This window comes from Scophthalmus maximus, chromosome 12 (assembly GCF_022379125.1).
Source record: "Scophthalmus maximus strain ysfricsl-2021 chromosome 12, ASM2237912v1, whole genome shotgun sequence".
NCBI classification, from domain to species: Eukaryota; Metazoa; Chordata; class Actinopteri; order Pleuronectiformes; family Scophthalmidae; genus Scophthalmus; species Scophthalmus maximus.
The window spans coordinates 6,041,918-6,064,163 of record NC_061526.1 but is presented as its reverse complement, the minus strand read 5'-3'; the positions used below and the strand labels follow the sequence as shown (position 1 = coordinate 6,064,163).

The following is a 22,246-nucleotide window of genomic DNA, read 5'->3' as shown; positions in this document are numbered from 1 at the left end:
CAAAACAAAACGGTGAAATAAGCCAGGCCCCTCTCACAAGCGCATCCTTTACCCCCACCTGGCGGTCGACGGTGGTTACTGCAGACAAAGATGGCGGCCCCCATCAGGACGTTGTGCTGTGCGGGTGAGAAGACAGAGGTTATATATTCACTGAACCAGCTCGGTGCGAGAGTCACCGATTAAACCACCGGAGCTACGTCGAGTAGCTGCGGGAAAGAAATGTGTGTCTGTGCTCTGTCGCTGCCTTTTAACACAGAGTCTGTTCCGACAACCACGGGTTACGGTCGACAAGCTAACGCTAGTGCTAACAGCTCTGCTAGGTCATGTCAACTGTTTGACAAGCAGCAGCGACGGTGACGTTGTTCACACGACTGCGAGCTTCTTACTCTGCTGTCTGTACGTTGCATGTAGGTTGTCCGTAAGTTGCATGTAAGTTGCATGTAAGCTGCATGTAAGTTACATGTAAGTTGCATGTAATTTGTCTGTAAGTTACATGTAAGTTGCATGTAGGTTGCATGTAAGTTACATGTAAGTTGCATGTAATTTGTCTGTAAGTTACATGTAAGTTGCATGTAGGTTGCCTGTAAGTTGCCTGTACGTTGTCTGTAAATTACCTGTAAGTTGCCTACAGGTTGCCTGTAAATTGCCTGTAAATTGCCTGTAGTTTGTGTCTGGTGCTCATTCTGTTTCCCCACTTGTCGTTTCCCAGTGTTGAGGAACTCCAGCAGGCGGTTCAGCACCACACTCGGAGCACAGGGTGGAGAGAAATGGAGGAAAGAGTAAGTCTACCTCTCCTGGATGTGTCTAGCTGTTAGATCAGGGGGACACGCTCTCGTCTTTTATTTGAACATTTGTTGTGGGAACGTGCACCATTCATAAACACACAGTGTCAGCGGACACGCATAATAGTGTCAGGGCCTGAATAAGCCTGTCGCTTTGTCCCCTGATCGTCAGGCTCTGCATTAAAGAAGGTCCTTGTTAAATTACTGTGTTAGGACCTTTTTAATATTCAGAGTTTTTATGAATTTGTGTCAAACCAAATGGCTCAGTGGCTGAGTTTCACTCCATAGCAGATGATCGGTTCTTCAGGTGAAGTGGTTCAACCACCGTTGTCAGTAAAGTCACGAGTCTACTCCTCCTAATTTTATATAACGTGTGTGCGTTTGCTCTCAGACACGGACTTCCTCGAAGCGGCACAGAATACGGACCCCTGACAGACCTGCCTGACTGGTCGTTTGCAGGTAATCGTTTATTTGTTTATTTTTCATTGTATTTGGAGATATTTCAAAGTGACATAATCTAAGTTCGGAGCTGAAACTATGTGGCAACAACAATAATCTCTTCCTCCTTTTTGTGAAGAATTTCCTTCAACTTCCTTGACGTCCTGCTGTTCTCATGGTGCTTTAAGTAGAAAAGAATTTGGTTTGGCTCACTCACTATTTTTTTTTTATAAGAATATGAATTGTTTGTATACATATTCTATTTAGACTATGTTTCCGCAAGCCGTAAATGACGTAATGAATAATATTCATAATTTCTAATCTCCAAATTGATCTGCTTTTTCCCTTGCAACAATAGGAGAAAGCTTGTGATTTTGTGTAATAATAAAAAAAATTGTTCTTGCAGCATGATTTGTATTGTAAATTATAGTTTGAATGCGTATTAATAACTTTTTCTCTTTGCGGTGGACAGATGGAAGAGCAGCACCACCAATGAAGGGCCAGTTGAGAAGGAAGCAAGAGAGAGAAGTTATAGCAGTGAGTACTAACCCGTACATTTACTTTCAAACGTCTCCTTCTGTATTTACAATATCTGCTCGCTCACATCTGTAACGTTCTTCCCTTCGCACAGAGACGAATCGTGATGCTGAACGCGGAGATGGACGGAGGAATGGACAGGTGGAAGGAAAAACAGGACGAGGCCAAAAGACTGGAGGAGCACAAAGAGTCTCTCTTGTTCAAACCCAAAGGGAAGTTACTGCTGAAGAAGAAGAAACCTCAAAGTCAAGAACCATAGTCACGTTGTGATATCGTCCCTCTAACCAATACCTTGATGTTCAGCCTTGTTGCATATATTTATATATAAGATGTGTGGGTTTTTGCCTGCTTTATAATTTTTTGATTTTTTTCCACTAGACGTGGATTCCTGAAATAAATGATTTCATAATTTGAACACGAGGCTGATTCGATCAAGTGTTTGTCGGCTGCTTGGGGGAAAAACAAACAAATGGAGGATCTCTGTGGATAACTTCAAAAAAAAAGAAGCAAATTTAACGTCTCTCAGCTTCCACTAGAATGCAGCATTTCTCTCTTTTTTTAAGAGAAACAAAAAACGCCATTTTGTCCGGTGTTGGGGCTCAGAGGGGAGTTTTGTCGGGCAGGCGGAGGAAGGGCGGAGCTGGAGAACATAAAGTAGCACTGATTCAGGGCCGTCACTGTGTGTGTGTGTGTGTGTGTGTGTGTGTGTGTGTACAGTGTGTGTGTGCGTGTGTTACGGAGAAAGACAGAGTGAGTGAAGGGCTCACATCTTGGCATGCTCGAGTAACTGTGTTATTACTTGAAACACACGACAAACGTTTTGGGAAGTAGACTTCCAATAAAATGGAAACCTAATGTTGCACCTGAGCAAAAAAAAAAAGTCCAAGCTCGGTCCAGGTTCACTTGCTGGATGATGTTTGTAGGTAGAAAAGTGGGAATGTTTTTTGGCCACATTTAGGTTTTTTTAATCCAGCTTTGCACGACTAATTTAAAGCCACTTCGTCTGTGTTTTTCCGTGGGGCATCTCCACCAAACCCAAAAGGAAAAGCTGGAGTTTTAGAATGTGCCGTGCCGCAGCCTGGTGTCTGGAAAGCAGCTTTTAGCCTCTTGCAGCCAAGTTGGCAGAACCCTCCGTCCCACAGAAAGTGATATTTTTCTGGTATCGGCTCATTTTTCTTTAAGCTCGGGGGGGGGGGGGGGAAGGAAAAGAAAAAAAAATGTCTTAATCAAGCTGCAAAAACCACTTGTCCTCTGCATCATAAGGTTTTTTAGAAGCAAAATACACAAATCTGCTCTGTTTAGACGTCTTAGATCTTTGGGGAAAGAAACATTTGACCTGGTGTCGTTCGCAGTTACAGTGTGAGGGGACGTTTTTGCAGAGAGCCTGCGCAGCTGTGCCTTTTGTGAAGTCGGCAGCAATTTGCAGTGACTTTGACGTATAAACAGACTGTTTACGAAATGAGGTAAGCGTCCCCTCTCTCCCCTGCACTCACCCTCACTTTAACTTCCTTCACCCCCTCACGTTTTTTCTCCCCCTCCATCTTTCTCTTTCTCTCTCTCTGCCTCTTCGCCCGGGTCTTGTTGCAGACTTCAGCAAAGCCCCACTGTAATTAGGGTTGCGAGCCGCTGAGTTGCAGATTCTTTTCTGTGGAGATGGGAGTTTTTCTCCCCTCTCCTCCTCCTCCTCCTCCTCTTCCCCTGCTTGTCTTGCCTTGTTTTTTTTTTATTTCATACAGTTGACCAAAGGATCTGACTGTTTTTTTGGGGGGGTGGGCAGTAAAAGGGCGTTTAAAGAAATGTCAAAGCGGTTACCAAGGCGACAGAAGTCATCCTATTCTTCTCTCACACATATCCTCGCACCTGGGCCATCAAAGACCCCCGACTTCAGCGGCAGTGAGAAAAGTAACCCCCCCCCCATTATTTTCCCTCGACTCACCGTCTTTTCACATGCTGCTTTTTCTGCGAATGTCCTTCTCCTCCACCCCCCACCCCCCCACCCCCACCTCTCCCTTCTTCGTGTTGTTTTTTTTTTTTTTGTGTGAAATGAGAACCAGATGTTGCTTATTGTGCAGGAGTCAGCGACAGAGGGAGGGAGGGGTGGTGGGGGAGGCGGATGCTTTAGGGGGGGTCGGGGGTGTTAGGTGAGGTCAGTCTGCTAGGATGGAGGATAAAAGGCAAGAAGCGGTGTGGAGGGGGGGGGGGGGTTTGAAGGATGAGACAGATGTGGTTACTTTTGAGGATTAGCTGACGGGCCTTCTGTAGTTTTATCCACAGACGAACAGGGAGGGATCCTGGCAGATTTGTCTGGGGTGGGGGTGCATGAGGATGGGCAGCGCCCCCGGTTGCAGAGTCGAGAGTGGTAGGGGGGGATTTTGGAGGGTCTGAATCAGCAACTCGCTCCCAAAGACCGCTTCCTGACCTGGGTGTTCCTGGGCACGGGGGCACCCTGGGTAGCACCATGGACACAGTTACACAGCCTGAACATTTTTGACCCATAAGTGACTGTGACTGTATGAGAACTGGCGCCGCAGCTTGTGGTTGTCTTTGTTTGCTGCTAGTTGGACAGTCAACCGGGAAGTTTTGTTTGTTTTGTACATCGGCACGGATTGGTTCCACTATTATTTAATGTCGGTTTGTTAAAATGCAAAAGATGAAGATGAAACTGGAGGTAGTCTGAGGTCTGCAGTCCCGGAAAAGGGCAACGATCTGTTAAGTAACCGTACAAATCCGTAGTAGAATATGCTGTTAAATAAAGTTTAAGAGGTAAACTAAGTTGAAAGAAGATTATTGAATTATTTTTCAAATTTATTTTTGATAAATGATAAAGAGCAAAGACAAAAATCCAATCATAACAATTTTTTTTTAAATGACTTCAGTGTCATTGTATTGAACTGAAACCTCAAATCTTGTAGCACTTCAGTCAATTTCCTTTTCACTTACTTGCTGCGATACTTTAAATATCAAGTAGCATGAAGTCAAAAGTCTCCTTTATTACAGTGCTTGCACTGGAAGCCAGGTGAAAAAAAAAATAGAAAATGAGAAAAAGAAAAAGAAAAGAAACGGTGCTGTAAACGTTACAGTAGAAAAAGCAAAATGGTGCCACAATGTAGGTCACCCAAACAAAGTCTCAGGTTGAATTGCAAGCAGCTGTCCTGGCCACTTCCTGCTTGGCGTGGAGGAGAAGTGCTGAGCCCGACGGTTGCTCCTGCGCCCGCCCTGCCAGACTGTACGAGTTCAGCATTAAAATGGCTGACGGGGAGAGCGAGCGAGGGAGGGAGGGAGAAGAAAGGGAGGAGAAGAAGAAGAAGAAGAAGAAGAAGAAGAAGAAGAAGAAGAATAGGAGCCAGCATGACAGCCAAAGATGTCGCCTGTGTTCATCTGTGTTGACCGGCGAGACGAGGAGAGCAGATGCTTTGGCAGATTAACTCGGTCGCGCCTCCCAAAGTAGCCACAAGTCCTCCTGAGAGAAAGAAATGTGCCGTCCGACACAGTCTGAGGGGTTTTGTGTCTTCTCTCTGTCCGTTTCCTCATCAGCAACACATTCCGGCAACCCTTCAAACTTGACTTGTCCCTCGTCTGCCTGCATCGGCTCCTGTGTAGCTTCCTAACAGTTCCCTGAGAAAGGAGCATATGAATTCTTAGCAAGGCTCCAAGAAACAACTATGTAAATTGTTTGCAATTATAGGGAACGCTGAACATGGAGACACCCAGTGAATTACTGGCGTGAATAATAGCATTGGTCTCCCAAAAATACATCTAACAGGTTATTAGATAGATAAGTGAACAGAAAAGCTGCTTGGAAGAAAACCCCGTGCCCCAAAATGTATTATCCTAGACGTTGCTTCATTTGTTTTGGAGTCACAAGCTAATAAAAAAAAGGGTTGGGAAGCACTAACCTATTGAGTTAATGCACAAACGATCAGCTGGAGCATGCAGAAATGTGTCCATAGTCCAGCAAACGCTTCAAAGAATATGGATTTTTTACTCTGGTATTCATTTTTTTCCAGTTGTGAAGGAGAAACGGGTTTCGTTAATAAATGCCTCATAAGTTGTTTATGAAAGGATTCTGATCCAGATCCTCTGTAGCTGGTTGTCCAGTTAGTCATTGAGGTTTTCCACAACTTGGCCAACACAGAATTGTCGGTCACTAATGCTCATAACTGATCTATAAAGCACACAACTTCTAGATTGGAAAGCATAAACCCTATGACAAGTGCTTGGGCGACTATAACCCAACACAGTTAGTGCCGAAAAAGATGGCATTTTGGAAAAGTGTGCGTGTTCCCACACTGCATCGACACATCCATCACTTATTAAATTAGTCATAACAGTTATTGAGCATGAGAAAAGATCCACTGAGACGAATGGAAACACAAGGTGAAGCAGAAAGAGAGAGAGAGAGAGTTTGGGACAGTGGTGGAGGAAAGTGGACGACCAGATGTTGGGGCAGAAGAAGAAAAAAAAAATAGACAAGGTCAGGTTAGTGTAGAGTATATTCATGCGAGTGGAGCAGACGAGGCCATATTTTTAATAATGACAACTGCTGCAAAAAATGCCTCTTTTGGTCTCTCTCGCATTAACGATCGGCAGAAATCCTCGAGCCAGAACTCGACCTGCCTGCGCTCGGGGTCAACGACCGCGTCGGGCTGATTGTCAGGTCTGAAAAAGGGCCTCGCCTTTCGGAGGTTTGCAGAGAAACGTGGCTCATCAGCCTGCTATTATTGCCTGATATACACTTTGATTACAGGAAAGCTGTGGAAAGCAGTGACACGCTCATAGAGAATCATTCTTATTTGTTTTGGCATCTTTCAGCTCACTGTTTTGGTTTTATGGCCTCTGAAGTATGTGTCCAGCCAAGTGCTCCCCTGACGATTTTTTTCGATAACGCTGACAGTAAATCACGAGTACAGCGTTTTGAAAAAAAACTACATTAGGTGACAGTGTTGCAGGGCCCCTCTGTAAAATGAAATTTGACTTTGTAATGGATTACTTTTTGAACAGTGATGTGACAGTTTGTTTGTTTTTTCTTTTCGCTGTCCACGTTTCCAATTATTTCCAGGACTTCTCGCACATGTTCGATTAATGGTCGAGCTCGACAGTTCATGCGTGAAAATCCCAACTCAAGGTCCACTTACTTGGTTAATCTGGAGCTTTTGACCAACTCTAAATGGAGCTGGTGACCCAACCTAACCTAAAATCTGCCTCGGAAGAATAGTATGAGATCAATTTTTTGGGGCTTCCTGAAATGTCCACAGGTGGAAATCAAATAAAAACTACAATGAAATGATGTTATACATAGTGACCGATATTGCAAGCTGAACTGTCAACAGTACAACAGTGCTCAAAGACAAAATCGAATTACAAAGTGTGACAAGAACTTCTTTTGTTGAACGTGTGAAAGCAACGTAGCCGTTGTGATCCGTTCTGGGAAACATCGCTTGCACGAAAAACAGTGGCCTTTGGCGGTTGGCCCAGGTTCTTGTGGTCGTGTACTGCCACAGTGTGCGGCACGTGAAGGGTTAAAGCAGAGAGCACGAGGACAGAGCAGGGGGAGGAGGGGGCAGAGGAAGGAAAGAGCAAAAACAGACCAGAGATACTTGTGGTGAGAGGAGGAGTGGTTTGAGACTGAAGCCTCATAAAAAGAACAATTTTGCAGTGGGTGAGGAAATAAGAGGGGGGGGGGGGTCTGCTGCTTAGAGAAGGACCTTTTGGTTAGAAATGTGGGGGATAAATTAAATAATGTCTGTTTCAGTTCCCCTCTCACTTCTCTCACCTCACCTTGCATCCCGTCTCACTTCTTTCTTTGTTTTCTTTCTGCGCTCACTGTTTCTCTGCACACGTTTTCACAATTCATTTTTTGGTGTAGTGGCGAGCCAGGGCGTGAACGTCTCTCTGCATAAACACGCACACACACACACACACACACACACGCGGGCGCGCAGACTACAGCCGGGCCGTCCCAAGAGGCTCGGTCAGATGTTTCAAGAATTCCAGATGCTCAGCTGGAACTCGCTCCTCCGGAAAAAAAAATGTGACCATTCTATCATTTTTTCCAAACTCGTTTCCTCATCACATGACTCGAGTCAGTGGTGTAACAGTATCCCCACTTCTCCATCTGTGACCCTGCAGCCGGGCGAAAAGCCCCTGGTCCTCGGCCGGCGACGATTGGTCGCAGACTCTGACCTTTGACACACTTCACCCCCCCCCCCCCCTTTGTTTAATCTTCCTTGTCTTTGCACAGTAGTCATAATAATAATAATAATAATAATAATAATAATCCTCAACCACTCCTCAACAAGGAGGTCAGGGTCATGACGAAGGCAGGCGAGACTAATGGAGAGTACGTAGAGAGACACTTATACTTGATCATATTAATATTTCTAACATCATAACATGTTTCAATAATAATCTAAAATGTGGTTTCAGTTTCTGTTGTTCTGTTTAACCTGAAAGGATTCTGGATAAGGGAAAAAAAGGAAGCGTACGAGCGTCTGTAGAAAATAGTTTAATTTCACTTCATCTACTGAAATACAAAAAGTGAAAACAGGCAGGAGAACGAAAAAAACCCTCTCATTCCATTTTATTGATATGATCATCATTATAAATATCATTACTTTTATCATTGTTATGAACTAAATCAATTCACCTTCAATTTTGATTGAGTAAAGAGCAAAAGAAAAAAAAAAAACCCAACTCAATGAGCACCGTATGTGTCAAAGTTCATAAATAGCATTGTTTGTCATTCTGTGCCGACTTCCGGGTGATTTCGGGTGTTTCACAAACCCCCAGAAACTCCCTGATCTCACACTCGCCGTCCGATCGGATCCAATTCACCGCACGCCGAATGGAAACCGGGGATTCATCATTTCCATCATTGTCACGTTATGCCTCTGTCCAGCAGGACTCCAAGTGACAATGTACAAAAGCAAAAAAAAAAAAAAACGTTACCAGGAGAACAATAATAACAATAACCATACTTATAATAACAACAATTTCCCAATAGCGACGATAATAATTAAGAAGAAATTGCACCGTATTGTTGGAAAACTGTACCGCGTTCGAGCAGCTCCGCTCGCGTCCGACGAATCTAACGTGCCAGAATGTGTCCACGCCGCCATTTGTGGGATAAAACGTCACGCACAAAGAAAATAACAAATGTAATTCCCGCCTGACTGCTTGCACTGAGGGAAGAGTTTCGCCTGCACAGCGGAAGTTGCAGGTACAAACCACAGCTGTATGCTCACTTTTAAAACACAAACACCGGAAATGATTCGAATACATCTTTTGTTTTGGACGTTTTGACAAGGGGTGCCGTGACAATCGAGTTCCCTCCGGCGTGTAAAGTCCTGACCTCTGTGCGTGTAATTCTGCTTGAATGAATACTAATACTTACTCTTGTGTCAAAGTATCAATAACTGCGACTGAACATGGACACGGAGAAAGGCTGGGAATTGTTTTTTAAAAATGTTGTATAATGGTGCTGATACGATACTTGAGTACCGTACTTTGAGCAGTATATAAACACTTCAACATTCATCTTCTTCCTTTTTCTTCTTTTGCATTTACCAAAAGAACGTTCTCGCTGAACAACCGCAAATGTCAAAAGAAAAAAGAGCCAAATGTGATTTCGCTGATGAATAATCGACGACTCGCCGCTGCGGACTTGGATTTTCTGGCGGCACTGAAGAAGTGTGAGGTTCCATGCCCAGCCCCTATTTGGTGGTGGAAGCAAATTCAAACAAATACAGGCCATGTTTCTGGGTTCAACTTTGCAAAAAAAATACTGGATTCAAGAAAAGAAAAGAGAAAAAAAACCCCAATGGATTTGACGGCGAATGCATTTCCAGAGCACAAACTCTTCCGGCGGTGAAACGAGTGAATCAGACAGCAGTTCAGCCGGAGTCGTCCAGTTTAAGTAGAGGAAGCAATGGGGCGGGGGGGGGGGGGGGTTGTTTTTTTTCTTTTTCTTTTTCTCTTTTGATACCTGGGATGTGAGAGAGGAGAGAGGTTGGGAGGGAAGCCGATGGATCGCGTGAGTCTTTGCGCATTTCCCTTTTCTCTAAGTGACGTTGTGTTCTTTAATCTCTGGACACAGAGCAGTACATGTCAATAGTTAAACATACAAATACACATTTTTTTTTTCCTGATTTCAGTTTCTAGGGCCCTTCTCTTTTATTTTTCCGTGGCACATACAAACCACCCAAAAAAGCCTTAACACTTCGCCCCCCCCCTTCCATCCTCCCGTCCCTTTTCCCCCTCCGGACCGCCCGCTCCTTCTCCGTCTCCTTCGCCTCTTCCCGCCCTTTTCAGTCGCCGTCGTCAAACCGGGCCCTCGTTCGCCCTCGCTCTCTCCCCCTCTCTTTCTGTCCCTCCGCGGCAGTCTGTCGATCAGCCAGGCGCCTTTTGTCTCTACACCTTGTCCAGGAGGGATCTCTGGCAGTAGAGGAGGCGCCGGGGCGTGCCGTACTTCCGGAAGAACAAGAGCGCCCCCAGGGTGACGACCACCAGCACCAGCAGCAGGAGAGGGATCACCACGGCCACGGGCCCGGCGCCCCCGCCCTGCCGCTCGTCCACCTCGATGATGATCACCTCCTCCTCCCGACCCTTCTTGGGCTCCTCGCTCTCGCAGCCCATCCAGTCCCGGAGCACGGACTTGGGGTAGCCGGACTCCACCTTCATGTACTGGTTGTTGAACTTCCAGTACTTGTTGGCTTTGTAGAAATACGTGTAAGCTGAGGAGAGCGGGATGGGGGCAGAAAATCGGAAAGGGGCTATTAGTTATTAGAGTTATTAGAAAATTGCAAATTAGAAAAAGGTCATGATGTTGTCCGACAGATGCCAAAATACAGAGGCATCCAATTTTTTTTTTATCACTAGTGACAAAGAAAAGCAGTAAATCCTTGAAAAAAAATCACTCAAACTATTATCACAATGGTTTCAAATTGATACCAATTCTGTAATTGAGCAATTTTTTTTCCTCTCCGGATGTCGGCCGCTCAAAACCTCGGCTGGTGCAGACGCGTGGTGGCGAGGGGAACTTACATCCGTCCTCGCTCATGATGGCGGACTTGATGTTGTCCGGCGCGCCGCTCCACATGCTGAGGGGCTTCGGGTAGCCGGTGTCCACGGTGCGGGTCTGCTCGTTGAAGCGGTAGTACCTGCGATTGACACGGGGCCCGAGAAGTCATTCGTATTCTACATTTCTGTTTCTCAGGCTGATTCTGACTTTTTAAAAGATGAACGCATGACGCCGAAAGACGAGCCCACAGCTGAGCATTGGAGTTGTGTGTTGCAAGGACTTTTCATGTTTAAAACTCAGAACGCTGCAAAAAATGTTGGAGGAAGAAATCGCAGTGATTGGTCCTTCAAAAGAGAAAAAGGGAAATATACATTAAGAGTGTCTCTTTAGAAAGAAAAGGTGAAGTAGACAATGTGGATTGATCAGATCGTGTCTGATGCACAGCGGGCTCACTGTACGTGGGAGGAAACAAAACCCCCGAGCAGAGGACGGACTCACTTGGTGCCTCTGAAGAAGTACGTCTGTCCCGTCGGTGTGTAGAAGAGAGCGGCGTCGAGCTTGTCTTTAGGGAGACCAGTGCCCAGGTCTGCCAGGCTCTTGGGAGAGTCCTTGTCCATGGTGGACTCACTGAAAACCCAGTACCTGTCACCTGGAGAGATGGAAGGAAAAGAAAGAAAGCAGAAAGATGAGGAGGATGCAGGTCGGGAGCAGAGATCCTCTTTACCCTTCTTTTGCCCGTTCTTTTTCTTCTTCTATGACAGCTCGCTGCCTCAACTTCCTGTAATTGGTCCCAACCGTCCACAATATGTTTTTTTCACGCAGCCAACGGACCAAACCATGGTTCAGTTTGATCCGCAACCGGGACCGCCCCCTTTCGGTCGGACCAAATTTTGGTCCATTGGCCCTCAGGGGGGAACGTACCCTTGAAGAAGACAAACTTCCCATCGTCCCTCTCGTAGGCGGCGTTGATGTTTGACGGCAGGCCCTTCCAGAAGTGACCGATGGCCATCGGGTAACCCGGCAACACCTTGTTGTTGCGCACGCGCCAGAACCACTTGTCCTGCGAAACACACACGGAGTGAGATGGATTAGAGCCACAGAAGAGCATATTCCCAGCTTGGACAGCGTTTGAACTTATGACTTCCCTCCTCATCGTGTCAGTATGGATTAAAACTGACACGGAGCGCGTGCGGGTAGACAGAGATCGTTTTCGTCTTTAAAACAAAAAACGTATGGGTGGGGGCTCTGCCGTACCTTGAATACAAACTTCTCCCCTCTGAGGACGGCGATGGTGTCAAAGTGTCCCTCGCAGATGTCCGGGCCGTGGTCCGGCTTCTCGGGTTTGGACGGCTTCGTGGGTCGGGGAGGGGGAGGAGGCGGAGCCCCGGTCTTGGTTCCTGTGGCGAAGGTGTCGGGGGAGAGAGAAGCAAGACAGGGGTTTCAATTTGCTGTAAGAAGGCCGCCAAACACATTATAAAAAGGAGACGGAACCACTGATTGGAGGCGGGGCCGCCCTATACATGTCCAAGTCACCGAGGAGAACACATTTTACCATAGATTGCCTGGATGCCTCTGCGGTCGTCGTCGGGGAGCTGGAAGTTTTCGGTGTCAAACCACTGGTAGAAGGGCGCCATGATGGCAGAGGGGCTGTTGGAGTGCTCCAGGCCCAACGCATGACCCAACTCGTGGACGGCAACCAGGAAAATATCGTTCCCTTCATAGAGCGAGAAAGAGAAACGTGAGTTCCGTCTGTTTGAGTTGGCAGTTAGCGCTCTCTTCTCTACCATCTACTCCTCCTCCCCTCACCTCCCTGGTCGACATTGCCGGTGGTCCAGGGCTCGGCGAGGTCAAAGTGCGTGTCCCCGCCGATGCCGTGCCCGGGGAAGTAGGCGTGAGCCAGGAAGCCGCCCTCGCCGTCGAACGGCGTGCTGTCTCCGTGGAAGCCCTCCGAGAAGGAGAGCATGATGTCGGCGTACTTGTCCACCTTGCCGCTGATGTGGCTGTAGGGGATTTCCCTGAAGGTGAGCGGGATGGCGCTCTCCCACACGCGGAAGGCCTTCCGGATGGCCTCGTGCGTGGCTCGCTCGCCGACCTTCGGGGTGTAGTTCTCTATGCTGTCGCAGGGAATGGAGAGACGGGGATTTAGGGCTGGGACAGGTTGGCGTCTGACACAACAATTTGAATGAATCAACTTAAGCTCTGGGAAATAACCAAAATACCATAAGTTAGTATCACTTGCATGGGGAATCACATCCTCGTGTGAAAGTTAAAAGTCGAACAGTGTCGGTGTGCGGCGAGCGCGTTCTCACCTGAAGGTCACCTCGGACTTGTCCCACTTCAGACCCTGCACGGCGTATCTCTTCCTCCTCAGGTTGGTCTTGAGCTGCGGGCCGAACTTGTCGGGGACACCGCACCGCGGCCGGCTCATCGCCCTGGCAACAGCAAAAATGAAAAATATGTGAAATATCTTCCACTGCTTTCCTTGTGAATGGCGACCTTGCTTTTTCTTGGGCCTCTCTTTAGTTTTTATCGTGCAGCCAAGTGACCTCCAGACTTTTGGATCCGTTAAAGGAAACATACCAAACTGAGCAGTTCAGTGTTTTATGAAAGCGTTGCCGTCAATCGGGACTCACTCTATCGTGTTGGAGTCTATGGAGCCGGAGACGGTCAAACCGTAAAACCTCTGCATGGCCTCTATCGCTGTTTCGATGGACTTTGGCGAGCGGATGGCCTGGGCTCTGACATCGCCTGGAGGCAGGTAGCCATACTTCTGCAGCCAAGCCTGAGCGAGAAGAAGATGAAGAAGAAAAATGGTGTTTATGTTTGTAGACATCAGTTCATTGACAACTGCACCTCGCACGGGTCATTGCTTACTGCATGTGACACACTTCCCTTTATCAGTATTGGCATTTCCGTATTTGAGCCCAAGACAGTTTGATGCTTTCACAAAGCCCTTTCTATTCATCAAGAACAATCTTCTCAGGGAAAATGCTGCGATTGAAAATGCTTGTTGGGCCCCTTCTTTCTAGAACCACTCACGTTCCAGAGCAAACGTGAAATATATTCGACTAATCCTGCATTTTAATGCAGTGAGAGAATGGTAGTGAGAGAAATTTGTTCCAACTACTGGATGACCTTACAGTTTCACCTGCACAATGGCCTGCGACACATACCAAATATCTACTGTATGCTCTGAGGTAATTAGAAATATTGATATGCCATATAATAATAATAATAATAATTTGACACCCCCAGTTCCACAGTTAGGTCTCAAACCAAATTTCCATTTCCGCCGCAAAAAAAAGAAGCTAAAATGGTATTTTAAAGACAACATGTAATAATCGATCAAACTTTAAGACAATCAGGCAGATTAAGACATTTTATGCAGAAAGAAAGGAGACTATGCTGCCTAAAAAACAATGTGGCTGCCAGCAGTCTTGCGGAACGTCAAAATCAAAATCAAAATCTCTTCAACCCCGAAAACAAACTCGTCGTACAGTAGCCGCCACGCTGACTGTACAAATGGTTTGGTATAAGACTTGACGTTTCCACAAAGTACAACGTGCCAGTAAAAAGACAAACTACCAAAGTAATTGGGGGACGGGACGGTGAATTGAGATTTGGCTGGTCGAAATAAAACGAGGAGGCCTTTTATTTCTGCTGCTGTACAACACATGATTAAATTGTTTAGCTCCACTCCTTTCTTATTTACTGTCTTTGGGAAATTTCTGAGTTGCTCAAGCGGGTCTTAGTCAGACACGCCAGAGACAACAGGGAAAGAAAAAAAACCCACGTGAAAACCTCTTAGTCGACAGAAAACCGAGGGGATCGGCCACTTGTGCGGACGCGTGGGCGTTTGGCGTCTTCCAGTCGACCTCCAGCGCTTGTCCGGACCTGCCTCCCTGCGCTCAGATGTGCAATGCAGATTGCACGGTGAATAAGGGAGTGTGTGTGTGTGTGTGTGTGTGTGTGTATGTTTTTTATGGAGTGGCAGCGCCAAGCCGGCATGTTAAATTTATTGTCTTCATTACATTACCCTGTTTACAGACTCTGAATAAAAAACGTCAAGTCCTCACAGGACTTATGCTGAACCCGTCACGGGGGGGGGGGGGGGGGGGGGGGGGGGGGACTTTGTTGTGGGACGAGGGAGGAACTGAAAAAAGCCAAATAAAACACAGAATGTGCAGAAAAACCCCCCCACTGATGTCATTTTAGTCGCGGCGACCCAGAACGCTGTGTACACCAAACGCGGCCAAAGGCAACATGGCGGTCGTAACGCTGGGGGAAAGAGACAGAAGAAAAGTCACACGTTCCAGATCTATCTTTACACAAGAAAGGGCCGACCTATTCTTTCCAGTGCCTGCTGCTCGGGGGGGCTAAGACGGGACGGAGACACTCTTAGTTTACGCAAAGTTGCGGAAAGCGCTTGCTCATTATTCTTCTTTGAATCCACCAGAGGAGGATTTTGTTACATAAGTCAAAGAACATTGCTTTCAAATAAAATCACTTATCAACATGTTTTGTCTTATTTTTCTATTCTAAACCAGAACTTAAGTTTAAAAATGTGCACCTTGTGGGCTTATTGGAGGTTGAGGTGTAACGAACCCTAGTCCTATCGCTCTTCTCATCACTCGGGCCCCTTGTTGAGGCTCAAATGCATCTTCGGCCAATTATTTAACCGGCACCACACATTGGGACGGTGGATTTGCGCCCAATTCCTTCGCTGGCGTCACCTGACCCCCCAGATATCTCTCTTGCTCCGTCATATGTGCCGCTTTCCTCTTCCCGCCTCTCCTCCAACAAGTGAAGGGGAGAGCACGGGGGGGATGGAAATGTTGCAACGGGGGCCGGACTACCTGGCCCTTTTGCCGCCTGTGCACACACACACACACACACACACACACACACACACGCGCTACTGTTAGTCATGTGGTGAGGCAGAAAGGCCAGAGAACAAGGTTCACTTATGAGGCCTGCAGAAAGGCAACTTATGCCCCCTTCTCCCCAGCCCTGCATACCCCATCCCCCTTTAAGAATTTCGTCAAGATTTCTCTGGATTATTCAAGCGTCTCGTTAATTTAATTTATCTCCTCCGACGCTCTGCTCGCGTCGACCCGCCTCATTGCGCCGACCGAAATGGACTTTTCTCGGCCCCCGCGCTGAGTGCTGCCAGTGTGCGCTTGTGGCTCCAGTGTGGTGACGCGTCTGCTCCTATAAAAACAGCCCCCCCCCTCACGCTGTCAAGGCCTCCACTTCTCTCCGCCGGTACCAAACTACTCCTGCACACCGCCGCCACCTCCGGCATGGGTCGCCAGGTATCCCAGCATGCACCCCTCCTCCCTGGAACTCCCAGCAGCCACCATCAAAGCTTCTATTTATCGAGACGTGTACATGGCTGGTATTGTTGGCGTCAGGGTAGCTCGGTCGCTCACTACGCAGCCATGTGTGGTCAAAGGGCTGACTGCTGGCTTGGTAAACACACACCCCTGGGTTAGGGTCTGAACGTATAAAGCGCACACAGTGAAACGCAACCAGCGTGATGTAGATGCGGCGGGACAGGTTGCCTCGGCGTAACTGCGCGATGTATATATATGGATTCTGTGACCCGACTGTGACCTAACTGCCGTATATAGCGCTGGAACAAATAATTCATTGGATTTTGTTTAACAGTCTATTAATAATTGGTGTCACTTTTAAGCAATGTGGGCAAACATTTGCTTGTTTCCCGCTTCTAAATGGCATGGATCTACATCTTTTCCAGATTTGATGAAACCATTTTTGGGAATGTGCAACATTGACGTTTTTACCACTATATTCTGACACAGGTACCTTGCTAAGGATGGGGCCTAAATATGAGGTGACATAGCTGGGGGGCGCCACCTTTGAAGGGCCCTACTGTACATGTGTCGGGCGATGTCGTGCCTTCGTGGTGCACATTTCTGAACCAATTTTCAACAGATGCTCAGGAAGAAGCCGCGCAATCAAGATGTTACCACAAGAAGAAGAAAAATGAGGACGAAGATGTTGCCCAGCGCGTAGGTCGTGTCTGAACGTCCCGTCATACATCACAAGGCATATTCTGTAGGCGTCACCCGTCCTGCTCACATGCACATGAGACTGAGTTTGCCAGTTGATTTCCCCGTGAACATGAAGCCAACCACAACTTCCTACGAGTCTAATAAACAAAATGAAAAACAGAACAATCCCCTGAGCAGTCATAGAATTGTGGTGAAAAAGAAGAAGAAGGGCGACGTCATTTTCATGCGAAATAAGGAAAACAGTAATTGCGTCAGTGAGTGCATCATGTGGGTGTCTTTACGTGATATCTACTAAAAAGAACCAGAAATTGAACAGGGATGGGTTTATGTTTGTTTATGAATTTTGCAGTGAAGTTATGTGTCATTGTTTTGTGTGTGGCAAGGCTACTGAGCGCCTCTTGGAATCATCCACACAGGCTTTTACTGTAAATCATGTGGGGGGGTTTTTTCCCGCCCAGCTTTAGAAATGAGTTGGTTTCTTTACGTCCCCATCATTTTAAAATCTCCCCCAGACCGGAGGGCGAAGGAAAGCAACAGACGAGGAGGCGAAGGACGGCAGAGGATGATCGAAAGTGCAGAGTTACATTAGGAGGGTGGGGGGTAAAGACATTAGAAGGGCAGGGGCGGCAAATGAAAAGCAGGGCGAGAGAAGAGTTAAGAGGAGCATGGCCCGAATTTTGAATCTGAGGGACTGAGTCAGATGTTCCTCTCGCTCGGTGCCAACGGAAAAAACAGAGAATTTCAGGCTCATGAGGGGCTGAAGGCTCACATCGCACTGCATTTCCTGGCTCCTCGGACCCAGTTAGCACTCACCCTGTGTAATATTTACTTGATTTCTTTTCCCGCATCAGCATTTTCTACCGGGTCAAACGGGTCAAATAATACACAACACAACCACCGCGTGCTTTTATTGTGCTCGGTGACGCCACGTTATACTGACGCCTGCCAACGGTACGCTGATAAATACCTTTAAATTTCTCCATGGCACCGTAGAACAATAGTGACCATGTAAATTACAGTTATGAGGTACTTGTGCTTTTCTTGATATTTGCACTTTATGTTCTTATCTAAAACTGCTACTGGACTACATGTCCGAGTAAATTGTACTTTTTACACTATAGTTACTTTGCAAGCTAATATTCTTTGTACAAAAATATATAGGAATTAATATCGAATATGACGCACAGCTATTGAAGGAATTGCACTTAAGTGCATTTGGCTGATAAAACCTATTTTTCATAGACGCAAACGTATGTCAATGTTTGAATGCAGTACTTTTACCTGTAATGAGCTATGTTTATATCTTTGGTATAGCTGAGTACGTCCTGTTTCCTGGTTATGACTCATATAGGGGATTTTTCTCTTGAAATCTCTTTAAGGAGTATAACATATATTAAAGTATCAAACATAAAAGTCATTATGCAACGCCATTCATCCATCACATCTTAAGATCAGGAACGGTGCATTTACATGGACACTGTTTGATTTTGATGCCTAGTATGGAGCTATAACTTTGGTCAGTAAATTCCATTTAATGAGGTTGAAGGCTGCGAGATGCAGATGACAGTTCTAGAAAACTCCCGTAAGTACATTTTCTGGAACAACTTATGAAGTAGTAGTTCATTTTGTATGTAGAAATGAATAGATAATATTTAATTTGTTGTCGAGTAGAAGCCGATTGGACGGACCGGCTGTCAGTCACGCTCTGTCCACGCTACGGCGCTTTAGCGTCTATTTTACTCTAAATGGACCATAATTTCCAAAATCATGCTTTATTGACTTGGAACTAGAGACTGAACCATAAACTCCTCATGGAAATGTTTACCGACGTTATGAATCAAGTGAGATGTAGACTTCTGCAGGAACAACCAGTGGAGTCGCCATCTGCTGGTCATTCCAGAGAACACAGGCTTCAGGCACTTCCGCATTGGCTTCATTTTCCACACCCGGTGACTAAGTCCATTTTTAAAATACAGTCTATTTGAGGAGATGTCCTCAGTTACTGTCCAAACTGGTCAAGTCTTCAGGCTGCACATCATCTTAAGTCAAATCCAACCTGAGACCCCCCCCCCCCCCTCTCTCTCTGATGTCCTCTTTGTTACACGGCTGAACTATCTTCTTCGCTGTAGATCAAAGATAAGCTGCTTTTCTCCCTTGAAGTCCATCGGTTTCACATTAGATTGGATCCAACTGAGTGCGTTTTGACATTTCTCAAGTGACAGCCTGCTGCCTGCCCCCCCCCCCCCCCTTGATGCTGCATCAACTTCGACTCTATGTCGAGATAAAGGGAATTGAACCCAGATGTGTTGTGGCCACATCTGTAGCGATCGCGAGACATGTGTCTCCGGATGGCAAACGGGGGAAATCTCCAATTTTTTCTTCCTTTTGGCCCAGATATGGAGAGATCCTGTTCTAAAAAGCGTGTCGTTTTCATCGCTGCCCACTGCCTTCGCTCGCGAGGCCCAGTCGCGCGGAAAAAAAAAAAGGGTTAGACGACGGCAAAAAGAAATAGAAGAAGAGGGGGAGAATTGAAAAAACAGTTGCAGGAAAGTGCAGAGGCCGTCGTCTTCACCAGGAGACGTTTTCGTTTTCAGAGAATAGCTGAGGTCTTATTTCTCCGTTTGCGGAGCTTCTCTCTTCACTCGGCGTGGATTAAGTGGGTTTAGTTCGTCAGGGTGAAGTCAGACGGGGACGTCCTGACGTTGAGCAACGCCGCTTAACCGCCGAATTCCTCAGAGTTCAGCGTCTCCGTCTGAGGGCTGCTCGCTCGACCCCCTCGACCCCCCCGAACCCCCGTGGCAGAGTGGAGCTGCAGCGACGTTGATTCAACATTTGTGTCGCTCGGCGTTGTTTTGACCTGTCTCGGCCTTTTTCCAGTTCAACGGACAGACACGTCTATCTTTTGATCACAGGGTTCCCGCGCAGCGCTCGGGTGATGTCACGGGGCGGAACCCACAATTAAAGCTCATCCCCCTTCTCTGCATCGGGACGGGCTGACAGGTCTGACAGCATCGCTCCGAGGACGAGCCTGGTGAACACAGCCTGCGTCAGCAGACAACACGCTCACCCTCGGCCTGCTGTGCAAATCCTGCACCGAGGGTGATCATTATTCTGGCGCTGAAGCGATGTTCGGAGCGGAGACACCGTCCCCACAGCTGCTCAAAACGACACACTGCAGTACACAGTCATGTCCTCTCACCTTGTTTACAGACATTCATCACTGCGTCGGTGTGTGTGTGTGTGTGTGTGTGTGGGGGGGGGGGGGGCAGCGGCCTGCGGGGGCCCTCTCATAAACCGTCTGACTCTCTGAGTTATCCACCACGTCTGGCTTGACTCACATGCCGGCGGCTTGTGGTCAGTGACTAAGGTCCTCCTCGGCTCCTTCACGCATCCTGTGTTCTCGTGGGACGACGGCACAGACTCTTGTAGGCTATAAATGTTTTTTGGGTTTGTTTTTTTTGTTAACTCTGCGTTTATGGCTAATGGACTCTTTTTTTTTTGGTGTTGCTGCCCCGTGAATCAATGTCCTGTGACAGCTGACTGTCGGTGGTGCATCCTGTCCCTCACAGGAGGTCCAAAAAAAACAAGCACCGTGTACGTGTGCAGTTCCTGACTGTGACCTACACCCTCTGTGTTCAGGGATGAAATATGAATCGAAGTCATCTGCCGAGCTCCACGAGAGAGCCGATGACAAAAATATGCTGTTAGGATGAGAGTTAAAGTGTCTCCAGGCCCGCAGGCCCACGGTCACCCCGACGAAGCACCTCATGTCCGGCTTGTTGTGAAGGCCGACCAACTTCCTGGCCATCTGTGCACATGGCCGGGGATGAAAACCATTAACCCCATCCCCCACACCACCACCACCACTACCCCCTCTTTCTCAGAACAAAGCACCACAGCTGAGGTTTTCCTATACTGAACACTACACCCCTGCATGGCTGGATCTCCCCCTTCCTCCCCTTCCTCCTCCTTCAAAAGCCACAAAAGTTTGACCTGAGATTTTTTCTTTTTTATTTCCTCTCTGGATGAACTTTTCATCTCCTGTTACTGGTTTCTGCTCCGACGGCCTCCTAGCAGAAGAACAAAAACTAAAGGTCCAGAGTGTTTGAGGGAGGGGGAATAAACACGAAGGGGAATGTAAACAGCCCGTCCCTTCTTCTGGTTCCTCAGCTTCTCCCTTCTTCATAGATCAAACACGAGGAATGTCCAGATAACAACAAAAAAAAAACTACAATTACCCGTGACATAGGGAAGTAAAGACTTGTGTAAAATTTAATGTTCCTAATGCAGATTCTAGGCTTGTATATGTACAATTGACTATGTAGTAGCAAATTAAAGATATACAGATTAAAGAAGATGGGAAAAGCAGCTTGCAGACACATTATAACACGACACAGTGCATCTATGACAATATCGACACATATTGAGGATCTAAAGTATAGAATAATCATGTTTCTGCATTTATATATATTTATATATATATTTGTGTGTGTGTGTGTGTGTAGTTCAGGTATTCTCTCTCTGCAGTATGAGCAGAAAGGAGACGTCAAATACTAACATGAAGTGGCATGAGGGGAATTTAGAGACTAAGTATTTGCAACAGCAACAAAAGAAAAATGGACAGATAAAGAATACATTGTAATACTGATGATGATCCTGACTTAACTACTCGACTAATACTTGTTATCCAAAACATTATTATGAAGGCTTTTGCTGAACTACAATCGCCACATATAATAATAAGAAACATATATATATTTAAAACTTACCTCTGCTTGCAGTACATTTGCAGTGACCGAGGTAGAACCAAAGCAGCAGAGGCCCCAGGCCAGGGTGAGGAGCTGGGGCAGCATTCTGGTATCTGCAAACTATACCGCCCCTCCCGAGACGAGAAACAAGTTCCGAAAAAGAAAAGTTTTTCTGTCTCCACGTCTCCGGACGTCCTGACAGAGAGGGGGTGGTGGTGGTGGTGGGGGGGGAGATCACAACAATATCGGTCGAGGCAACCCCGTTATGTTGTTAAAACGTGGCAGCAGGGACGGGGTCGGTATCCGCGGGGACAGACAACCTCTGGAAAACAACCAGAACCAGCAAAAAAAAAAAGAACAAAACAAAGAAAAGGGTCTACAATCATCAGGTGGCTGCTTTTAACTAAAGCTTCATACTTTGACTTCTGTATCCTGACTGTCCGGTGAGAGAGAGAGAGAGAGAGAGAGAGAGAGAGAGAGTGTGTGGACGTGGAGAGAGAGAGAGAGAGAGAGAGATTTTCCTCTGGGTCCTCCTCCAGATGTGCAGACGTCATTTTTTTTTTTTTTTTTTCAATGGCTGCGTGACGTCAGCGGGTTCATCCTCCACGTGTCGAGACTCAGATCATATCATATCACCAGCCTGACATTTTTGTTTGGGAACTTAATTACACACACAAAGATAAT

At 46.7% G+C, this 22,246-nt stretch overlaps 2 protein-coding genes across 2 annotated transcripts; one reads left to right on the top strand and one right to left on the bottom strand.

Moving 5' to 3' along the window:
- On the top strand, window positions 1-2,172 carry mrpl52 (mitochondrial ribosomal protein L52). The gene is made up of 5 exons (XM_035613499.2): window positions 1-124; window positions 710-779; window positions 1,174-1,241; window positions 1,693-1,757; window positions 1,852-2,172. The coding sequence occupies exons 1-5, from the start codon at window positions 91-93 to the stop codon at window positions 2,014-2,016; spliced, it is 402 nt and encodes a 133-aa protein (XP_035469392.2). The 5' UTR covers window positions 1-90; the 3' UTR covers window positions 2,017-2,172.
- A 6,077-nt stretch (window positions 2,173-8,249) lies between these two features.
- mmp14a (matrix metallopeptidase 14a (membrane-inserted)) lies at window positions 8,250-22,029 on the bottom strand. Its single transcript, XM_035613341.2, has 10 exons — window positions 21,584-22,029; window positions 13,410-13,558; window positions 13,086-13,208; window positions 12,583-12,890; window positions 12,329-12,490; window positions 12,031-12,173; window positions 11,698-11,836; window positions 11,275-11,425; window positions 10,800-10,915; window positions 8,250-10,489 (listed from the first exon to the last, which is right to left on the bottom strand). Exons 1-10 carry the CDS (start codon window positions 21,665-21,667, stop codon window positions 10,167-10,169), a joined length of 1,698 nt encoding a protein of 565 aa, XP_035469234.1. The 5' UTR covers window positions 21,668-22,029; the 3' UTR covers window positions 8,250-10,166.
- Between the last annotated feature and the right edge of the window lie 217 nt (window positions 22,030-22,246).